The sequence below is a fragment of the Typopeltis vanoorti genome, chromosome 9 (genome assembly GCF_054136105.1).
Source record: "Typopeltis vanoorti isolate ZY-2024b chromosome 9, IOZ_Tvanoo_1.0, whole genome shotgun sequence".
Taxonomy (NCBI): domain Eukaryota; kingdom Metazoa; phylum Arthropoda; class Arachnida; order Uropygi; family Thelyphonidae; genus Typopeltis; species Typopeltis vanoorti.
The window spans coordinates 99,575,767-99,596,316 of NC_143557.1; the positions used below are offsets into that span (position 1 = coordinate 99,575,767).

Consider the following 20,550-nt stretch of genomic DNA (forward strand, 5'->3'; position numbering starts at 1 on the left):
AAGGCGACAATAGCCACTAATGTATAGTTCCGAATGTAGGTTTTTTACAGGTGCATTCCAGGAATTAAATTGTCACAAATCCTATATGGAAAATTATCACAGATTATTTGTAGAGTATAATCTTGTGTGAAATTTTTTAACAAATTAATAATGATAGTTTCTTCTTTTTCCAGCTGTTTTTATAACCATTTATGGTTATAGGCCTCCTCTATTTACTTTTCAACTTTCTCTATTGAATGCTTCCTGATGCCAACATTCTCCAGCCATCTCCACTAGGTCATCCTTCCATCTTCTCTCTGATCGTCTAGGCCAGCGTTTCCCAAATTTTTCCTACAACAGAACACTTCAAAAATCCTGAAATTTTAATGGAACACCTTAGTTAGAGTTGCAGCATTTAAAACCATTAATATTAATTTTGATAATTTTTCACGGAACACTTATTCACTTTCTGTGGAACACTGGCGTTCTGCGGAACACTATTTGGGAAACCCTGGTCTAGCCATTTGTCTTCCGTCATATGGATGCCACTGGATGGTCTATCTATTACTGTTCATCTGAACAATATGTCCTGCCCACCTCTATTTTAATTTTAAAATCTCTTCCCCTGTATCCAACATTTTTCTTACTTTTCTTATATCTTTATTCCTTATTTTGTCTTTCTGTCTGATGTTTAACATGGCTCTCTCTCCATTCTACACTAAACTCAATTTTCCACATTTTGTCCAGTATTTGTTTGGTTATTGGCCATATCTCTGATCAAGATGTCATAATTGGAATGATGCACTAATTGAAAAGTTTAGCTCTATTTTCTTGTTTTATTTTACTGCACAGGATTTTTTTCAGTTTGCCAAAAGCCGTCCGAGCACAGCTGAATTCTCTTTTTATTTCTTCATAAATGCTTGTTTTTCTTAAGTTAAAGGTTCTACCAAGGTATTACTTGTCAAGACTCTAACATTATCAGATCTTATATTTCTATCGTCTAAGGCACTTTGTACTGTATCAATCCACCTATATCTTGGTCTTCCTCTGGGTCGTTTTCCTGCCAACCTGGCAGAGAACACTTGTTTTGCTAATCTTTCCTCGCCCATTCTGTTTAGGTGACCATACCACCTGAGATTAGCTCTGCTAACGCATTCCTGGATGCAGACAATGTCAAGTTCTTTCCTAATATCCTCATTTTTAATGATATTGCCATTGATGCCATTCTAATCCTTCTCGGGACTCTCATATCTGCAGTCTCTAGTCTTTGGTCAAGTCTTTTACTTCTGACCCAGCTCTCAGATCCATAAGTTAAAACTCGTTTGAACACTGTCTTATATAAAGCTAATTTGGAGTTCCGACTAATTTCTCTCTTATTTCACATGAATTTATTCAATTCACTTCCTACCATACCAGCTTTGTTGATTCCGTTGTCTATTTCCATATTTAATTTACCAAACTCACTAAAAATCGTGCCTATAGCAGAAATGTTTTACTTGTTCCACAGGTTCCCCGTTCACAACACAGTTTACATTTTCAACAATTCTACCTATTTTCATTGTCATTGTCTTTTTAATGCTCACCTTCATATCATATCTATTACAACAGTTATTCAATTTAATCTGGGAATCTTGCAAACTTGTAGCGGATTTATTTAGAAGTATTATATTATTATTATTATGGGTATCTCCATGGAGTCAGTAGACTCATCGCAGGAGACCCAAACTAGCAAAACAATATCTGTCATATCTCTTCTTGAATTCATTTTACAGACGAAGAGCTCACAACTAAGTCAGGCAATGAATTCCAATCGTTCACCACCCTCCATGGCAAAAAACCTTGTTCTGACACCTTTGTTAACCACACTCTTCTTTAATTTCCAGAGATGACCTCTTGTTCTTCCATCACTATTACACAGCTGAAACATTTCCCCTGCACCAATCCTATAATAAACTTTCAGTAATTTAAATGTTTCTATCATATCCCCTCTTCTTCACCTATCAACCAATCTCTGCAATCCACAAGCTCTCAATCTATCAATGTAGGGGGCATTTTTTATATCACTCACCAACTTGGTCACTCTTCTATCATCGTCCTGTCTACCATCATATTGCTTTATGCAGACGTATAACATCGGCCGCATAAAGCAAAGAGCAGACATTAACATCTCCAATTCTGACATCATGTTTAATACCACTTTCCTTCATAATGTGATCCATATAGATAATGAATAACAGCTGGGATAATGTACATCCTTGTCTCACACCAGATTTAACATTAAACCATCTTCCTGTACTTCCTTCAATTCTAACTGCTGACTCACAACTCAAATAAAGACTAAGTATTGCTTGATATAATACCCTATTGACACCATATAACTGTAGCGTATTGAATAGCTTCTCTCTTGGCACCTTGTCATATGCCTTTTCCAAATCGACAAAACTTAAATACAGATCTTGGTTATATTCCCATGCTTTCTCGACTATTTGTCGTAAAGTGAAGATCTGATCCTGACAGCCTCTATTTGGCCTGAATCCAACTTGTTCTTCCGCAAGCTTTTCTTCCACAATTCTTCTCAACCGTTTCTCAATTATACTTGCATAGATATTGCCAGGAACACTAAGTAGGGAAATAGCTCTGTAATTCTCACATTCAGTTTTATTTCCCTTTTTATATATGGGTACTATTAGAGCTCTACTCCAATCATCAGGAATTCATCCCTCTGTCCAGGCTTTCTGAACTATGCAGTGCAGTCACTGTAAGACTTTTATACCACCATACTTCAGCATTTCTGGTCGAATATCATCTACTCCTGCTGCCTTTCCACATTTCAAGCCTTTGATGGCTTTTTCTACTTCAAGTATAGATATGTATTCCTGACTATATGCCTGTTGAGTGTTTTTTTACAACTGTGCTATCATTGCTTGTTTCATTTACAATTGTTCAAAGTAATTACTCCATACTTCAAGGATATCTTTTTCTCCTGTTTTCATGTCACCTTTATCATCTCTAACTCATTTTACAGCATTTCCTCCATTTCTAAGCTTCGTCAACAACCTACAGAATATCTTGCCACCTTCTTGATATTTATTTTCTATGTTCTCATCAACGTCTTCCCATGACTTTTGTTTAGCTAGTTTTACACAGTGTTTAGCTTTCTTACATTTGTCTCTGTATTCTCTAAGAGCAAAAGCTGACTTATTTGCCAGGAACATTTGATATGCTTTCTTCTTTTCCTTCTTCACTTTTCTTCACTGCCTCATCCTTGCAGACAACCTCACCACATGCCTCTCTGGTTGAATCAATCAGGGTTTTCTTCAAGGCTTGCCACTGAATCTCCAAGGTTTGGTTCCTGTTCTCAAACTCTTTCATTTTTTATTCAATAATCTTTGTGTATTTTAGTCTACAGTTCACATCTGAGAGCTTCTCAACTTTTATTCACTTTAAAACTTTCTTACATGTTATTCTTTTCAATATGCAATTCAATTTTATCCTGCTCAAGACTAGATAGTGATCACTTCCAATTTCAAATCCTCTGTACATTCTAGTGTCCTGCACCAGGGAGAAAGCATCACTATCAACAATAACATAGTCAATGAGTCATTTCTTATTCCTTGCCTCTTCTGTCCATGTGAATTTGTGCACATTTTTATGTTGGAACGTGGTGTTAGTAATAACCAGTCCATGTCCCGAGCAGAAATCCAACAGGTATTTGTCATTATTATTACCTTTGCTCTTTTCTCCAAAATTTTCCAAAATATTTTTGTATGTCTGACAATCATTTCCTACTCTGCTATTTAAATCCCCAACAAGGACCAACTTTTCCTTTTTCATTGTGTCAGCTGCTGCTTTTTCTAAAGCATCAAAAAATTCCTCCACTTCTACCTTAGCAGAACCTTCTGTGGGACCACAGACACAAATAAGTCTCATTGTCCAATTCCCCATTCTCATATTTGCCCACATCACTCTATTTGAGGGTGCCTTTCAAGAAGATTAGCCTCGTATTTTGTGTTGAATACTATGGTTACTCTTTCTTTTCCTTGACTGTCATTTCCTGAATATAACATTTTGTATTTATTGCTCAGAAAGATCTCACCAGTTTTTGTCCTTTTTGTTTCAATCACCCCTATCATGTCAATCTGGTACTTATCTAATTCCTCCACTAGCTCCATTTCTTTGCCATTTAGGCTTCTTATGTTGATAGTACCGATCTTTAACTCTGGTGATGTTGAGTTGGGGTGTGTTTTCAGATTTGTTCCAGTAGCTGACTTTTCGCTGTTCACCCTGGTTCCCTGGCAAAAACAACGGGGGATTGTTTAACCGGGTAACGACCCAGCTGGCATGAAATTTTGTCATGTTGTACCATCATTTTATTTATGGTTTAAGCCAATAAGAATACAATTTGGTTGGCTAAATCCCAAATTGCCAGCCCATCCTGGTTCATTCAATATCCAGGTAGATACCCAACAGGGCACACCACGAGAAGGTGAGGATTGGACATTAGGTCAGAAGCTCTTGTCGGTTCTCCGAATTCCTTTAAAGGCTATGTGGAGGTCTCCTCCCAGTTATACAGCTTTGACCCTTTTTATGCATAATCTTGCTTTATTTGATACTGTGTTTAATTCATTCAACATTTCTTCTAGTTCTCTTTTGTTGTTTGCTATTACTACAACATCATCAGCATATCTTAAAAGATTTATTATTTTAACATTAATATTAATTCCTTTGTCACTCCAGTCTAATTCACTCAGGGCATATTCTAATACTGCATTGAATAACATGGATGAAATATTATCTCCTTAGTGTATTCCTTTATTTATTTGGAATGGGCTGCTGTGTTCACTTATAAAGGTACTAGCAGGTGCTTTTTTCGTATATTTTGTTTATTAGCTATATATAATTTTGGCTTACTCCATGTTTCTTCATTGCTATTAGCATTGGTTGTTTTCAACTGAATCAAAGGCTTTTTTATAAACTATAAAACCAAAGTGTTTCTCTGCATTTTTCTCTTAGCTGATTAAATGTCTACAGATGGTTGACTGTTCTAAACCTCTTCCTGAATCCAGCTTGAGCTTCTTTCAATACTCTTGTGATTCCGCTTATTATTTTTATAAATAGTTTACAAACAGTGCAGCATGTGTGAAATGTATTTGGCAAGAAAATTGAAGGATGTGTGGAAAGAAATTGAAACTGGAGAAAGAGAGAGAGAAAGAGCACATATTAAGTGTTTCAAAAGTGAGTTTCTATTGGCGATGAGAACGCAACAAATATTAGTAGAGTGAAAAGTACCAACAGTAGGATGGAAATGATGTTATAATTGTCAAACATGCAGCCGTAAAAACAGAGGAGAATGTGAACGTTAATATAGAAACTGCACTCTTGAATGTTATCCTTCATAGGATAAAGCACAAAACTGAAAAATTGTAGAAGCAGCAAAAGATTACTGGGGCTGAAAAGAGAAAGAAACAGGCAGTCCAAAGGAATAATAAAGACCAACCAAATAAGCAAGAAAAACAAGTTAAGGAGAAAACCATATACGGAGACCCAATGATCAGGGGAGTACTTAATGAAAGTATGACAACGTGTTTTCTGGGTGAAAAAATTCATGATATTAGCCACATCATCTGGATGCAAACAGGTAAGTCAAAGGAAATCATTATCTTGGTTGGTACAAATGATTTAAGAGACAAGAAATATTCTATGAGGGAAGATAAGAGTTGTTAGAAGGGACAAAACTGATGAGCGAGAAAGTGAAGATTGTAAGTCTTAGGGTTCATATATTTTTGAAAAAAAAAAATACAGGACACTTTTGGTTTGAATAAACCAACAAAATTTTATTGCTTTTCTTACTTACGAATATCAGCAAAGGGAAAATAATTTAATTAATTATAGCAATCTTAAAATTGACCTTTAAACAATACTATTGCTTATTGTTTAAAGCAATAGTATTGTTTAAGTTTATATTGAATGCAGCAGAAGAACTCAACAATCTTCTTCAAATTTATTAATTCGTTTACTCCAACACTGTTGAATAATTCATACCAAATTTCTCCTGTAGATTTTGCTTTAATTTCTTCTTTCTTCTCTGTAATTGCTTTTTTCAAGATCATCACCTCATCAAACAGTTCAGTTTCATTGATTTTTGTGTTTGGGCAGACCTCTTCAATAGTTGTTACACTTTTCTGCACACTTTTCCAACTGAGACTGGCTTCTGGATTCTTCAATAAAATCCAAGACAAACTTTCAAAAGTAAGAGTGTCAGAAGACCATTCTCGGATGTATTCTATACAGGTGTTATAAAATTCATTTTTATAATTACCATAATTCTTCTCAGTGATGAGTCCATCTTCAATTAATGCCTTCAGTAAGGACTGTTCTTTCCTTGTTGCAAAATCATTATCTCGTCTCTGCTGAAGTTTCTCTAAGAGGCTTTCAATAATGGATTTTGCTTCAACAAAATGACTTTCTCACCTTCAATTGCACAAATTGTTGCATGAAACATTTCAGATCAGCATTCTAGAAATGTGGCTATTAGCTCTGAAACTGAATTACTAAAAAAATTTTTTAGAAGCAATGGTGGTTTATCAAGTGAAAGAACATATGATTTGAGAACTTCGTACATCTCATTCATCCTTTTGAGAGCAGGGTACAGAGACAACTATCGTGTTTTTGAGTGTCCTAACACAGTTTGTGCTCAGTATTTAAAAAGTCACAAAAACCTTTGAGTGTATGCACTCTAACAGTATAGATATAAAAATGCTGATATAATTTTTCAATGACAGCTTAAACATCCATGGGCAATGTATCAGCTGCACATTGTATAGCATTATTTATGATATGGAATGAACAACCAACTCCTATCAACGTACGATTCAATTTTGATTTCAATTTATGAAAAACATTGTTCTTTCCTCTTCTGGAACTTCCACCAAAATTTGTATTAGTATTATCTGCTGACAAGGCAATAACTTTCTTTTCAATATTCCACTTTGTCACTAGTTGCCATACATATTCTGTAAGCTGGTCTGCAGTTTCACATGGTAAATCTAAAAACTCTAGAACCATAGTTTTGATGGCCTCTTCTAGTAAGAAGTATTGAACTAGAACTGGAACTATTTTCAAAGCACCGTGGTTAGAACTGTCTATTGACATATAATTAGCTTTCTCAAGTTCGTTTCTGAAAACAGTCATTACATAAGTGCTAATACACTCACAATTATAGCTTGAGTCTTCTTTTGACCGCAAGTGAACTTTTTGTTATATAGCTTCCGGATTATTTTCGAGGTGCAGTCCATCGAACTGAAACTCTGGTTGTGCATGCATACATGATATGCAAATATAGCTTCATCAGCTGCAAGATTTCTTTCCATTTCACCCATTGTTTTTTTAGAAAAATGATCTGACACTTTACTACTTACACTTGCATTTTCTGCTAATTTGTGTCTCTTCGTAGCAATGTGCTGCGTGATGTCTGAACGACCGGCGTGTTGTATGCTGAATATTGCATTACATCGACTTTGCCATCACAATTATATGGTATAATAAAAGGGTATTCAGTCCTATATTTTTCTTGTATCATTTTCTCTTCTCTTTTCATACATACATACATGACATACATCTTCAAGGCCCACCTTTCCTAATTGGGTTATGGGGGCAACAGCTGCAAGAGGAACTTCCAATGGTCACGATCCTCTGCCACCAAGCTCAGGTGTTCTGGTGGGATTCCCAAACGTGTCCACCCAAGGTTTTGGATATAACCTATCCAGTGAGTCCTTGGCCTTCCACGTGGCCTCCCACCCTATGGCTTGGCAAAGAGGGCCTGCTGAGGGAGCCTCTCTTGTGGCATCATGACCAGGTGCCCGTATCAACGTATCTCTCAACACGGAGAAGCAGCGGTTGAGTATTGAGGGTTTCCCGAATTGCAGAGCTTCTGACTCTGTCAAGTCTTGTCAGCTCTGCAACCCCTCGAAGGAACCTCATTTCAGCTGCTTGGATTCGTGTCCGCATTCTTTTGGTCATTACCAAACTCTCATGACCATAGGTGAGGATGGGGACATAGAATGTATTGAAGACAGCCAGCTTTGACTTCTGGCTTAACTCCCACTTCAATACTACCGAACGGCCAAGCTCCCACAATATTGAGCTTGCTAAGTCAATTCGAGTATCTAGCTCTACGTCCCATTTTCCATCATTCGTGAATATGGACCCAAGGAATTTAAACTTCTCCACCTGCCTCATTGGGACTCCACTTACATGTAGAGTGTACTGGGATGGTTGTCTTGAGACCACAAATGTTTCAGTTTTGGCACACTGATCTTCATTCCGGCATCTGCACAAACAGCTAGAAACCTATCCAGGGTCCGCCGGAGGTCATCTGTGGAAGAGCTAAGCAGAACTAGGTCATCTGCAAAAAGCAGACATCCAATGCTACATCTTCCAATTCTGACATACTCACTGCCTTGGCTGTGCCTATCAATCCAGTCCATAAATATTATGAAAAGGATGGGTGACAGAACACACCCTTGGTGGTGGCCAACGGAGACTGTGAAAGGTTCGGACTTTGTGCTGTTTACTCTGACACAAAACTCTGGCATTCATACAGGGACTTGATGGCAGCTAATAGTTGGCCATCCACTCCACACTCCTGTACTACTTGCCAAAGCTTATCCTGTGGAACCCGGTCATATGCCTTCTCCAAGTCCACAAAACATGTGTAGACATTCTTGGGAAGACTTGCCTTAAAGTGAAGATTTGGTCAGTTGTGCTTCTATCAGGACAAAAGCCACATTGTTCTTCCTGGAACTTTGACTCAACTATGCTCCTGCACCGTCTTTCCAAACACTTAGCATACACTTTCCCAGGCAGGCTGAGCAGAGAGATGCCACGATAGTTACTGCAATCCTTCTGGTCTCCCTTCTTGAAGACTGGTATTATTATTATGCCTGTCTGCCATTGCTTTGGTGCTCGCCTAGATATCCAAGCAGCCTGACACACTCGAGTCAGCCAGAGAACACCGTTTCGATTTAAAGCTTTTATCATTTTGGGCCAAATTTCATCATCGCCAGCAGCCTTGCCCGATTTTCTTTTTATATGTTTTAATTTTTTTTTTCTGATTGGTTTATTTATTTTCATTGGTAGATTTAGATTTTCCTATAGTTTCTGTTTTCATTCATGTTATTTCTTTGATTATAATTTTTTTACAATTTCTTCTTAGTATAATTTTTTGTTGGCTACTAATGCATCATTATTTATCTTTACATATTTTGTTTTAATCTGTTTCATCCTGTAATTTTTTTTTCTTCTATTGTTATTTTCCCTCTATTTTATGATCATTTCCTATGCCTATCTGATTGATGATTGAAACATCTTTAAATATTCTTACATGATACAATCGATTTCACTTTTTGTTTGTCTATTTGGACTAATCCATTTTTGATTTGTTCTTTTCCTGTAAAATGTGTTCAAAGCATTCAATTAGTTTCTCATCAGAAAGTTTAATCTGGATTGGTTAGTGATAAAGTTGAGGAAAAAAATCTAAATTCGGCACTTTTGTCATTAAAATAATTTTTATAAAACTGCTGATATCAGAAGTGATTTTGCACAAAGCAAACATGAGAAGGATACCTTGTAAGTCTTGTTGAGAAGCATGGAGCTGCTGCTGATTAATAGAATGCTTGCGTTTTGGAGTTCTTTCACTTTTCTCATATGGCGTTCTGAATCTAGTGTGTGACCAACGGCGAGATCCAGCAGGTGTAGTAGCTGAGTATCGCCTACTCCGATCCATTCTGCAAAATGAACAAAATTTAAAAATCTTTGTAAATGAACTTTTTTTATAACACTATGTAGGTATTTTTTTATTATAAGCATCACTAAATACAAATACTTATAATTAATTACTTAGATTTCAATAATTCATCAATTCAAAATAACAGTAGTTAAACTTTTCATGGTAACAAATATGCAACAAAAATACTAGTAAGTTTAAATTATTTATTACGAGGCACAATCTTTGTAACTTTAAAAGAAGTAAAAAATTTTGCCAAATTACAACACTGTCAAATCAGTAAACACGAACTGCATGGCAAAATGCTTATATACTAAGAGAGAGAGATCAGGAAGAAGAAACATTATGCTGTGAGTTATATCATCTTCCCCTTAATGCAACGACCTAACAAGACCAAGTGACTCGGCTTCATATAAACCTAAATATACTATGATAAGACAGCTTGCTATGTCTGTAAACTGAGCAAGTTCCTCCAGGTAATCTTTTTTTTGTAGGAAGAGAAACTCTGTTACCTTTATACAGGAGGAAGACAAACTTGCATTATAAAAGTTCCTGAAGCTCATCTACATTTTATTTTTTATTTATTTATTTTTTGGAGGAACATAGAAATACTGCTCCTTTTAATGTATATAGCCATAATTTCATCTAACAAATCCTAGAAAGATTCAAATCAAAATGGGAATAGGATATTAGTATTTTAAAACTTTTCGAATATCAGAATTGGCCTGCAGTGTGATTAAACATAATAGATCAAAATATGGGTTTTTTTGTTTGTTTTTTTTGTTTGTAACAAAAGCAATGAACCCTTGAAAGCAAAAGAGATTTATCGAGAAATCCCGTTCAATTATTTCAGCCCTATCCATTTAAAGAATATGAAATGTTTGATTACTATCAATTCAACCATAAATCAGTGCATTTATTTTTATGTTTTCTTTTTTTATTTTTATTTATTTATTTTTTTAACTAGAACTTGAATAACTTCCTTTCCTGCTTACTTCACCTGCAAATCCTGGCAAAGTTAATAATTTATGTCTTGATTACGATGACACTTTCTCCTATGAATGAGTGTGTAAGAGGGTAGTTAACAAAAGAATTGGATGTAAGGGAAGTAGCTGAGTTTGAAGAAAAATATGAAATGGGTAAAGAGTGTGAAGACATTACAGTGAAGATGTGGCAGGAGTAGGAATAGTTATAGACCCATAAATGTAAAAAATAAATTAGTCTTTGTTTACATGTAAACAAAGACAGTAATTTGCGTAACAGAGTTCCATGCAGTATTCTGTCAAATGCCTTCGAAAAATCCAGCAGAATCATTATATAGCCATTTCTTTTATCCAACTATTGTTACTCTATTATAAAAAGTTAGTAGTTTACTAAGGCATGACTGACTATTAAGTGTACATGCCGAGAGAAACAAATGACAATGAAATTGTCATTTGTTTCTCTTGGCATGTACACTTGAAAACAGTTGATATAAGTGAATCATGATTAGAAGAAGATAGCACCCTCTTGGTCTGATGGGAATAGAGATAAAGGAAGGAGTATGATGCTTTTTGTGAGGATAGGAAGGGCATGAGGGGAAGCTGGTGATAACAGAAATGTGCCTGCACAAAGTGGAGATGTAAGGAAGAAAAAGTGACAATTATTATTATTATGTGGCTCCCACCCATGAAAGGTGGGTCATACCATGGGTGGGATAAGGTTTAGCAGCAGTATGGCATGTGATGGAAGTGGAACTAAATATCAAGTTCCTAATATGTACCCTCAAGGGGTGTACAGGCTACTATGACAGCATTACATGATTAAGTTGACATTATTAATCTCATATCAACAATTTTTCTCAAAATTAGTCTATTACTTTGTCAGCACTCCAATACTATCTAACTTTTCAGTCTTCTAAGACACTTCTAACTGAATCAATCCATGTAGATTTCAGTCTTCCTCTTGGTCTATTTCCTGCTATCTAGGCATCAAAACCTGTTTTGCTAAACTTTCCTCTCTCATTCTATTTAGGTGCCAATATCATCTTAGATTAGTTCTTCTCACATGTATTCCTGAATGCTAACAATGTCAAGTTCCTTCCACTAATCTTTCTCAGAACTCTCATATCAAGTATTTTATTTCTAACCCAACTCTCAGATCCATAACTTAAAACAGTTTTGAATAGTGTCATGTATTCTGCTAATTTAATATTTTGGCTAATTTCTCTCTTATTCCATATAAATGTATTCAAATGGCCACTATACCAGCTTTTCCTTATTCTGCTTGTTTATTTCCAAATTTAATTTGCCATCTTCACTAAACAACAATGAAAAAACAAATTTATAATTTCAAACTTATTTTTATTTCTCAACATAATCTCCCATCAGATTATGTTGAGAAATAAATCCCAGTGATGCTCCAGTGCAATTATCTGGTCCCTGTAGTGGTTCTCAGTAAGATCTGCAAAATACTCCCCCCCCCCCCCACACACACACACACACTCTACAGCTGCAATCACCTTCATTCGAAGAAAAAAGCTAACCAGCAAGGAAGAGTTTAGAGTTTTTGGGAAGAGGCAGAAGTCAGAGGGAGCCAAATCTGGGGAATAGGGAGGATGTTCCAACAATTCATAGTGCAGATCCCTTAATTTTCCCATTGCCAAAACACTTTTGTGGGCAGGTGCATTGTCCTGATGAAGGATGATTTTTTTTTCTGCAAACTGGGTCTTTTCTCACAAATTTTTTCGTCTAATCTGGTTAAAAGATCGGAATAAAATTCCAAGGTTATGGTTTTACCCTTTTCAAGATAATTAATAAACAAAATGCCTTTAGCATCCCAAAACATCATGCCATGACCTTTCCTGTTGATGGGACAGACTTTGTCTTCTTTGGCGTGAAAAACTAGCTTCTGTCCACTGTTTTGACTGCTGTTTGGATTTTGGTGGCTAATGGTGAATCCACGTCTCATCCATAGTAATAAATCAACGCTCAAAATCAGTTTAATTCTTGTTAAAATGCTCCAAGCACTGTTCAGAGATTTTCAATAGCGAGTGCGTTTTTGATCTTTGCTGTGAGCAAATTGCAAAATTTTTTCTTGCGACTTGCTCAAAGCTTTTTCATTTGCAATTCTTCATGGAAAATATATCCTACACGTTCTTTTGAAATGTATATAGTCTCAGCAATTTCACATATTTTGACTCGTCAGTCGTCCAATACCATACCGTGCACTCGATCAATGATTTCTGGTGTTGTAACACTTTTTGGACATCTTTCAAGGGGAACATCTTCAAGGCTGGTACAGCCACATTTAAACTTGGCAGCCCATTTCTTAATTTTCAAAAATGAAGGAGAAGAGTGCCAATAAACTTTTATAAACTTCAAATTAATACATGATTGATTAATACATGGTTGTTACAAATAAAAACAAGTGAAATGAGATTCATGAGAAGAACTGCAAAATACATCAAAAAAGGAACAAAGACATTTTAAAAGAACTAAAAACAAAATCAATAGAAGAAAAACTAAACAACTAAAAACAAAATCAATAGAAGAAAAACTAAACAACTATAAACAAAAATGGATTGAACATGTAAACCGAATGGCCAACACCCGCCATCCTAAACAAATACTAAAATATAAGCCAATTGGAAAAAGAAGGCAGGGTAGACCTCAAAAAGGAATATTGGATGGATAATGAAACCGGAACAGACCAATATGTTTTATACCCCATAATTAGTGTTATGATGAATATAACATTAGTATTATTATTATTATGAGCCTCCATATCTCAGTCGGTATAGACCAGGGGTCCTCAACACATGGCCAGCTGGCCACCTGTGGCCCATTTTGAAAAAATAACTACTTAACATTAAAATGCGATTCAATAAATAATAATTTCAATGAAGCCAGCAGACCACTAAGCTATACTGTGGTATTTAGAATTGTAAAATGCTTTCCAGATTCACAAGGAACGTTGTGCATTTGATACTTGACATAAAATCCTATAAAAAGAAATATTAAATAGACATCCTTCTTCAGCAATCTACCAGCGCCAAGTGGTACTTAAGTACTAGTACTAACGTCGCAGGTAGATGGTTGAAGCAGTAGTTCATTCAAGGTGCGCCTTCCAGATACATCTCGAAGGTTCTCGATACTTCATTATTTTCATATAAATACAAGAAGATCTTATTCACAGTCAGTCAGTCAGTCGTGAACAGTGTGATATTCGTGTATAAGCACACGCAGGTTCGTCGTGTCAGCCATACCCTATTGTGGTTTTATATTGCCAGACTTTTTTCATTAGTGTGAGACATATTCAGTGGATAATAACCATTATACGGCCATTTTGGATCATTTTTTGGGTTCACCTTCCATCACTATTGCGTCTACAAGTAAAATGCGTAAATCGATTGATTCTTGACGGGTTTTTAATGAAAAGTGGACCAATTTGTACTTTTTTGTGCCGATCGACGATAAGCCAGTGTGTTTAATTTGTCATGAGTCAGTGTCAGTATCAAAAGAATACAAAATAAACTGACTGCGTCCAATTTCAATCACCTTCAGGGTTGGCTTCATGTGGAGAAAGTGAACCGTCTCCAAATTGATTTAAAATGCCAGCAGGGTACATTTAAAAGGTAGAGGAAAGAAAGCGAAGCGTGGGTCAAAGTAAGTTATGTAATAGCTGAAAAAATTGCTAAAAAAATCAAAAACCTTCTTGGACAGAGAGTTTGTGAAACAGTGTCTCATCGCTGCTGAGATATTCTGTGCCCAAATAATAAGGAAGTGTTTAAAAAACACGAGTTTGTCTGGGGTAACTGTAGCATGATGTGTCGAAGAACTTGCCAATGACATTGAAGGAACATTAAAAAATGGTCGTCGGAATTTACATCATATTCACTTGCCTTAGATGAGAGCACAGATATGAAGAATATCTGTGCTCTCATCTAAAACTGGCTATCTTTGTCTATGGCAATGATCAACAATTGAATGTGACAGAAGAACTGCTAGCACCTTGTACCTATGAAGGGAATGACAAAAGCCATTGATATTCTTGAAGCTGCCAAGAAAATGCTCCAGCATTTTGACGTCAGCTTATCCAACCTCGAGGGCATGGTAACTGATGGTGCCCCTGCTATGGTGGGAAAGAATGAAGGGTTTGTTGCGCTGCTATGGAAAGAACCAGAACTAGAAGGAAAAGATTTCATCCATTACCACTGTTTAATCCACCAGGAGAATTTGTACGCATAAACTATTCGATTTAAAAATGTCATGAAAGTTATTGTGACTGCCGTCAACATTATTAGGGCAAGATGATTAAATCATTGTCAATTCCAAGAGTTTTTGACCAAGAGTGCGAAGCAATCATGGTAATGTGGTTTATTATAGTGATGTGTGTTGGTTGAGCAGAGGGAAGATTCTTAAAAGTCTTTGACTTAAGGAGCGAAATACAGCAGTTCATGCAAACCAAGGAGAAAACCAATTGCGGAATTTAACGATCTAAAGTGAATGACAGACTTTGCCTTTGTGACCGCATCTCGTTGCATATGAATGACCTAAATACGCGGCTACAATCCAAAGAAACTGGTGCACACTCTGTTTGATCACATCAAAGATTTTGTAGCCAAGCTCAAACTTTGGGAGGCACAACTTGCAAAATAAAGACTTAACTGATTTTCAGCTTCTTGCTAAATCCAACTGTTCATCTGTTGATGAATACACTACAAAATCAGCAAAGTAAGTTTGAAGAGAGATTTGGTGATTTTCGTAACCAACAGTCTTCTTTAGATTTATTTTCAATACCATTCAGTGTCAATGCTGCCGAAATACCAGGCTCAGTACAAATGGAACTGCTTAAACTCCAAAACAACTCTTCTTTGAGAAAAAAATTATTCAATGTGCCCTTGCTTACATTTTGCAAAGACTACATTTCTGAGGACGCATTCCCTAATCTTCACCGCCATGCTTTGAAGATGTGCGCTTTGTTAAGAAGCACATACTTATGTGCTTCCTAACAGTACTCGGATTACGGACCAACATCTCAAGAATACTCTGCACATAGCAACTTCCAACATTAATGCCAACATTGACAAGCTGGTCAAGGAATAACATTGCCAAGTTGCTCATTGACATTGTAAAAATGAATGTTTTCTTCATTCAATTATCTTTTTTCAAGACTCCTACCTACGCTCTTAAAGCTGAGTTTGTTTACTTTTATAGGATCTTATGTAAAGTATCACATGCACAGCATTCCTTGTGAATCTAGAAAGCATCTTACAATTCTAAATATCGCAGTATAGCTTAGTGGCCCGCGGGCGTTACTGAAATTTTTAATGTCGCCCGCACTGTCTGAAAGTTTGAAGACTCCTGGTATAGACGAAGCCCTTTGGTCAGAAAGATCCGAGTTCAATTCCCAAAACTCAGTGAGGAATTTTTTCTGGTCTCTTTCGATTAAAGGTGAGTTAGTCGGTCTCATGCAGAGAGAGGGTTTTTTCACCCAGAAACTCAGGGTTTTCGTCTCTCAGAACAGACAAACTGGCCACGTGAACACACATGGATTTAGAGACAGTCATGAATACTTACGATAATATGTGGAAGAGATAAGGTCCTCACCACATGTGGTTACACCCGTAGTTAACCACAAATCACATTATGATAGTCAACCTCCTAGATAGGAGATGGCACATGAATGAAATGGAATTATTATTACACCCTCCATGGAGTCAGCAGACTCATTGTGGGTGGTTGTTCATTCAACTGGCAATATATTTATCATACTGAATGTTAAAATCCTTAACAATCCTTGCATTCTGGTAATGTGTTCCATTCATTAACAATTCTCCATATAAAATGTCTACTCCTCACATCCCTCTTCACCACACTGTTACATAACTTCCAGGAACAGCCTCTGGTTCTTTCCCTCTCACTTTTTATAATCCCTTCTGGATTAATCCAATAAAATTCCCTCACTAACTTAAATGTTTCTATCATATCACCTCTTTTCCTTCTATCCAGCAAACTCTACAATGAACATTTCTTCAACCCCTCTCCATAAATAGCATCCCGGAGTCATGATATTATCTTAGTCACTTGTCTCTGGAGTTTCCACATGTTCACATCACAATGAAACCAAATGACCACATCTGAGCACAATAGTCTAAGTGTGGTCTGATCAGTGCTTTATACAGCGGCACAACCACCTCCTTATCCCTACATGTTAGAGTGCTTCTTATCATAGCAGCACTACAATGTGCAATCTTGCCAACACTTGCAATATGTCTAAAATTTAGACTACTGTCATTCATCACTCTCAAATCTCATTCACTTCCTCCAATACAGTGCCATCAATATAGTGCACAGCCTTATATTTCTGTGCTCCAAAATGCAACAACTTGCACTTATTAATATTAAAACTACAACCCCACTCCTTTGTTCAAGTCAAAAGCATATTCAAATCTTCCTGAAGAGAATTAACATCAGCAGTGCTACTTATAATTCTCTTCAACTTTGCATTAGCAACAAACTGAGGATCCCAGTCAGTCCACTTGTTATATCATTTACAAACAAGTTAAATGGCAAGGGACCAAAAACAGAACCCTGGGACATGCCACACTGGTTATCCTCCTTTTTTTTTTTTTTTTTGTGACACTGATCCATCATGCTAGTATCATCCAGAAAGCCAATCACATATCCATCTAACCAATACATAGAGGATGAGAACAGATATATTCTCATCCTCTGGCGGCACTTGTACACCAACTCATCATGTGGTAATCTATCAAATGGTTTTGTAAAGTCCAAAAATATCACTGTTATGTTTCTCCCTTATCTAACACACTCATTACCTTATCATAAAATGCAAGTAAACTGCTAAAACAAGACCTATCCCTTTACAATTCCATGCTGACCATCATCAAACAAATCATGTTTTCTATTCCTAACCAACTTCTCGACTACAACTACAGTTATACAGACTGATCTATAATTGGAAACGTCTGTCCTAGAACATGGTGTTTGCTTTTGTATCAAATTAGTACAAACAGCCCTCTTTCCATTCCTTAATTAGCTGGCTTGGTTGGCCAAGAGGTTAGCATATCCACTCTCCAGTCAAGAGGCTGTGGGTTTGAATCCCACTAGGGGAATAGATGCTTGTGACTGTCCTACTAGCCATTTACCATATGAACTACTGTAACTTTTCCTGGTGCAGTATGACCTTTGATGTCTTAGTGCCATAAAAGTGAAAAATAGCTATTCCTTAAGAATCTTACCAAGGGATGTCCTATGGTTCTTCCTCTCTCACTTTCTACTCTTTTTAATCCCCTCTGGATTAATCTGATAAAATCCCCTAGCCAACTTAAATGTCTCTATCATATCACCTCTTTTCCTTCTAGTCGCCAAACTTTGCAATCCACATTTCTTCAACCTCTCCATAGACATGTACCACCTTTCATTAGAATATTTAGAGCCTAAAGAAAAAAGATGTCAAACTACAAGCCTGCCAATCATGCTACTCTCCCCCATTTACCATGCTACATATTTCCCTTTGTAAAATGCTTGTGCAATTTCATGCAATTCTGGTGCGTTTTTTTCCCTCCGTTGATTTTTCCATTAAGTAAAATGACACCTTAATAAAAGTAAAATCATACATTTTAATTAACCAGCAATGCACAGTGTATATACTAATGGATATTATTTGAGGATGCCAGAATATCTTAGGGCATCTCCATAATGAAAAATTAGTACATAAAGCAGTTTTTATGTAACACCTCCAGGGAGTTCAAGGACTCATCGAGGGAGGGCTCTTACTCTACAGCTCTCCGTCTCAATCCACCAACTACAACAAACCGCCATCTACTGCCAACCACCACCACTAGTATTTTTCACAGATAATCACAAACATCCATGCCCATGGTGGGATTCAAACTCGCAGCCTTTTGGCTGGAGAGCGGATATGCTAACCTCTTGGCCAACCTGGCAGGGTTTCTACAGTTTTCTACATTTTAGTATGTGCAGATTGTCTAAATAAAATGAAATGAAAATTCATTCAGTAGAATAATTATTTTAATATTTTATTTTGAGATTTTTTTAATAATAAGAATTTCTTAATACTACTTTGGTACTACAAAAGCAAACACCATATGCTTCCCAAAATAATTAGTGGAAAAATATAGAAATGGTAAACAAACATTAATTACATCATTACTGAAGAAAAATCTGAGTGTTAGTAGTAACAAATATTATCATCATCATTCTTCATCAAATTCCTGCCCCATGTACCCTCAAGGAGTGTACAGGATATGATAGTACTACATGAAAAAAATTACATCATTATTAATTTCCTATCTACAATTTTCCTCCAAATCAGTCTGTTACTTGTCAATACTCCAACATTATCAGATCTTATATTTCTATTGTCAAAGTCACTTTTTACCGTATCAATCCACCTATATCTTGGTCTTCCTCTGGGTTGTTTTGCTGCCAACCTGGCAGAGAACACTTGTTTTGCTAATCTTTCCTCGCCCATTCTGTTTAAGTGACTATACCACCTGAGATTAGCTCTGCTAATGCATTCTTGGATGCTGGTACAACATGACAAAGTAACAAATATTTCCTGAAAAAATCAAAAAAAGATTAAGTTCTGTGAAAATGTATGTGGCAGTACACTATATTCTTCATGTGTAATATGTTACAATGAAACAATTCCAAACAGAACCCTGCAGCTAGCACAAGACAGCTATGTTCACTGGTACTAAAACTTCACTTTAGCTGCAAGACTATTCTTTGATCAAATTTAGACAGATTGAATGCAAGCTTTACGTGATCAGAGAGAATCTGGCCGCCTCTGGGAGCAACTATAAGAAACTGAATTATGAACTCAGAACTGTTTAATGCAATGTGCCAAAATTAGGGGCCTTTGTATCAATAAGCAGAAAAACTAATTAATATTAGCATTTATCTTTCTAACTTCAAACAATTAATTTTGAGAAGATTATTATTATTATTTTTTTTTAACATCTGAACATGCGCTCATTAGTCTACAGCATTGAACAACTAATAGCAACCACCGGATTACACTAGGAAGATTCACCAACAGGCGTGTGTATAGTGTGTGTAAGCTTTAACACATATTTAAGTTTCACTTTACACTGAGCGATTCCCCATTTACCATCGACATTTGTTCGGAAGGTAGAACTGTTCATTAATTTCGTTATTTTCTCACCAAATAACTAACCTCTTATGGAGTCACATGAAAGATGCAATAAACTCGCAGTGCCATTAGATATACATCCCAAGGAGACTAAATATCTTCTAACTAAAAGAAACATTTATGTTCAAAAACTTTAATATACTTTAAAAAAACACGCTGTCATCTGAAAGCTGTATACTTTTAAAACCTTATTCTGTTTCAACAAGGATAAAAACTACTTATAATGATTATAAAACAATCATCGCAATTTCAACTCCGATTTAAAATTTTCAAATTCGGCTCGTACAAAACTTCTCCACGCTACCTAGCGAGTAGCGCCATGTAAAATATCGCAAATTAATTCAAGTGGGGATTTCCGATCTCTGAAAACGGACAGCCTCACGTCTCCAAACCATTCCATCTTATCATCTCAAAAGATTCTTCAAACATTAATTTTCTCCCTATCCATTTGCTGTATGTGCTACATAGAATAAGATCTCAGTCGGCCTCTTCTGTGTTGTTTTCCCATTATGACAATAGTGATCGATTTTTTTATCCTTCCAGTTTCGTTCACTTAGGATTTTTTTTTTTTATTTACTCTTTCGATTAATACTTAGTGCGCA

General features: G+C 36.2%; 1 protein-coding gene across 2 annotated transcripts in view; it reads right to left on the bottom strand.

The window, feature by feature from the left end:
• The window catches only part of LOC150103295 (centromere protein L-like), a 139,167-nt gene extending 118,989 nt beyond the window's left edge, over positions 1-20,178 (bottom strand). For both annotated transcript variants that reach the window (XM_090398026.1, XM_090398025.1), the window contains exons 1-2: positions 19,973-20,178; positions 9,604-9,764 (exon numbers count right to left, since the gene is read on the bottom strand). In XM_090398026.1, coding sequence (XP_090254152.1) covers positions 9,604-9,763 — 160 coding nt within the window. In that variant the 5' untranslated portion in view covers position 9,764; positions 19,973-20,178. The remainder of the gene's footprint in view (positions 1-9,603; positions 9,765-19,972) is intronic.
• Between the last annotated feature and the right edge of the window lie 372 nt (positions 20,179-20,550).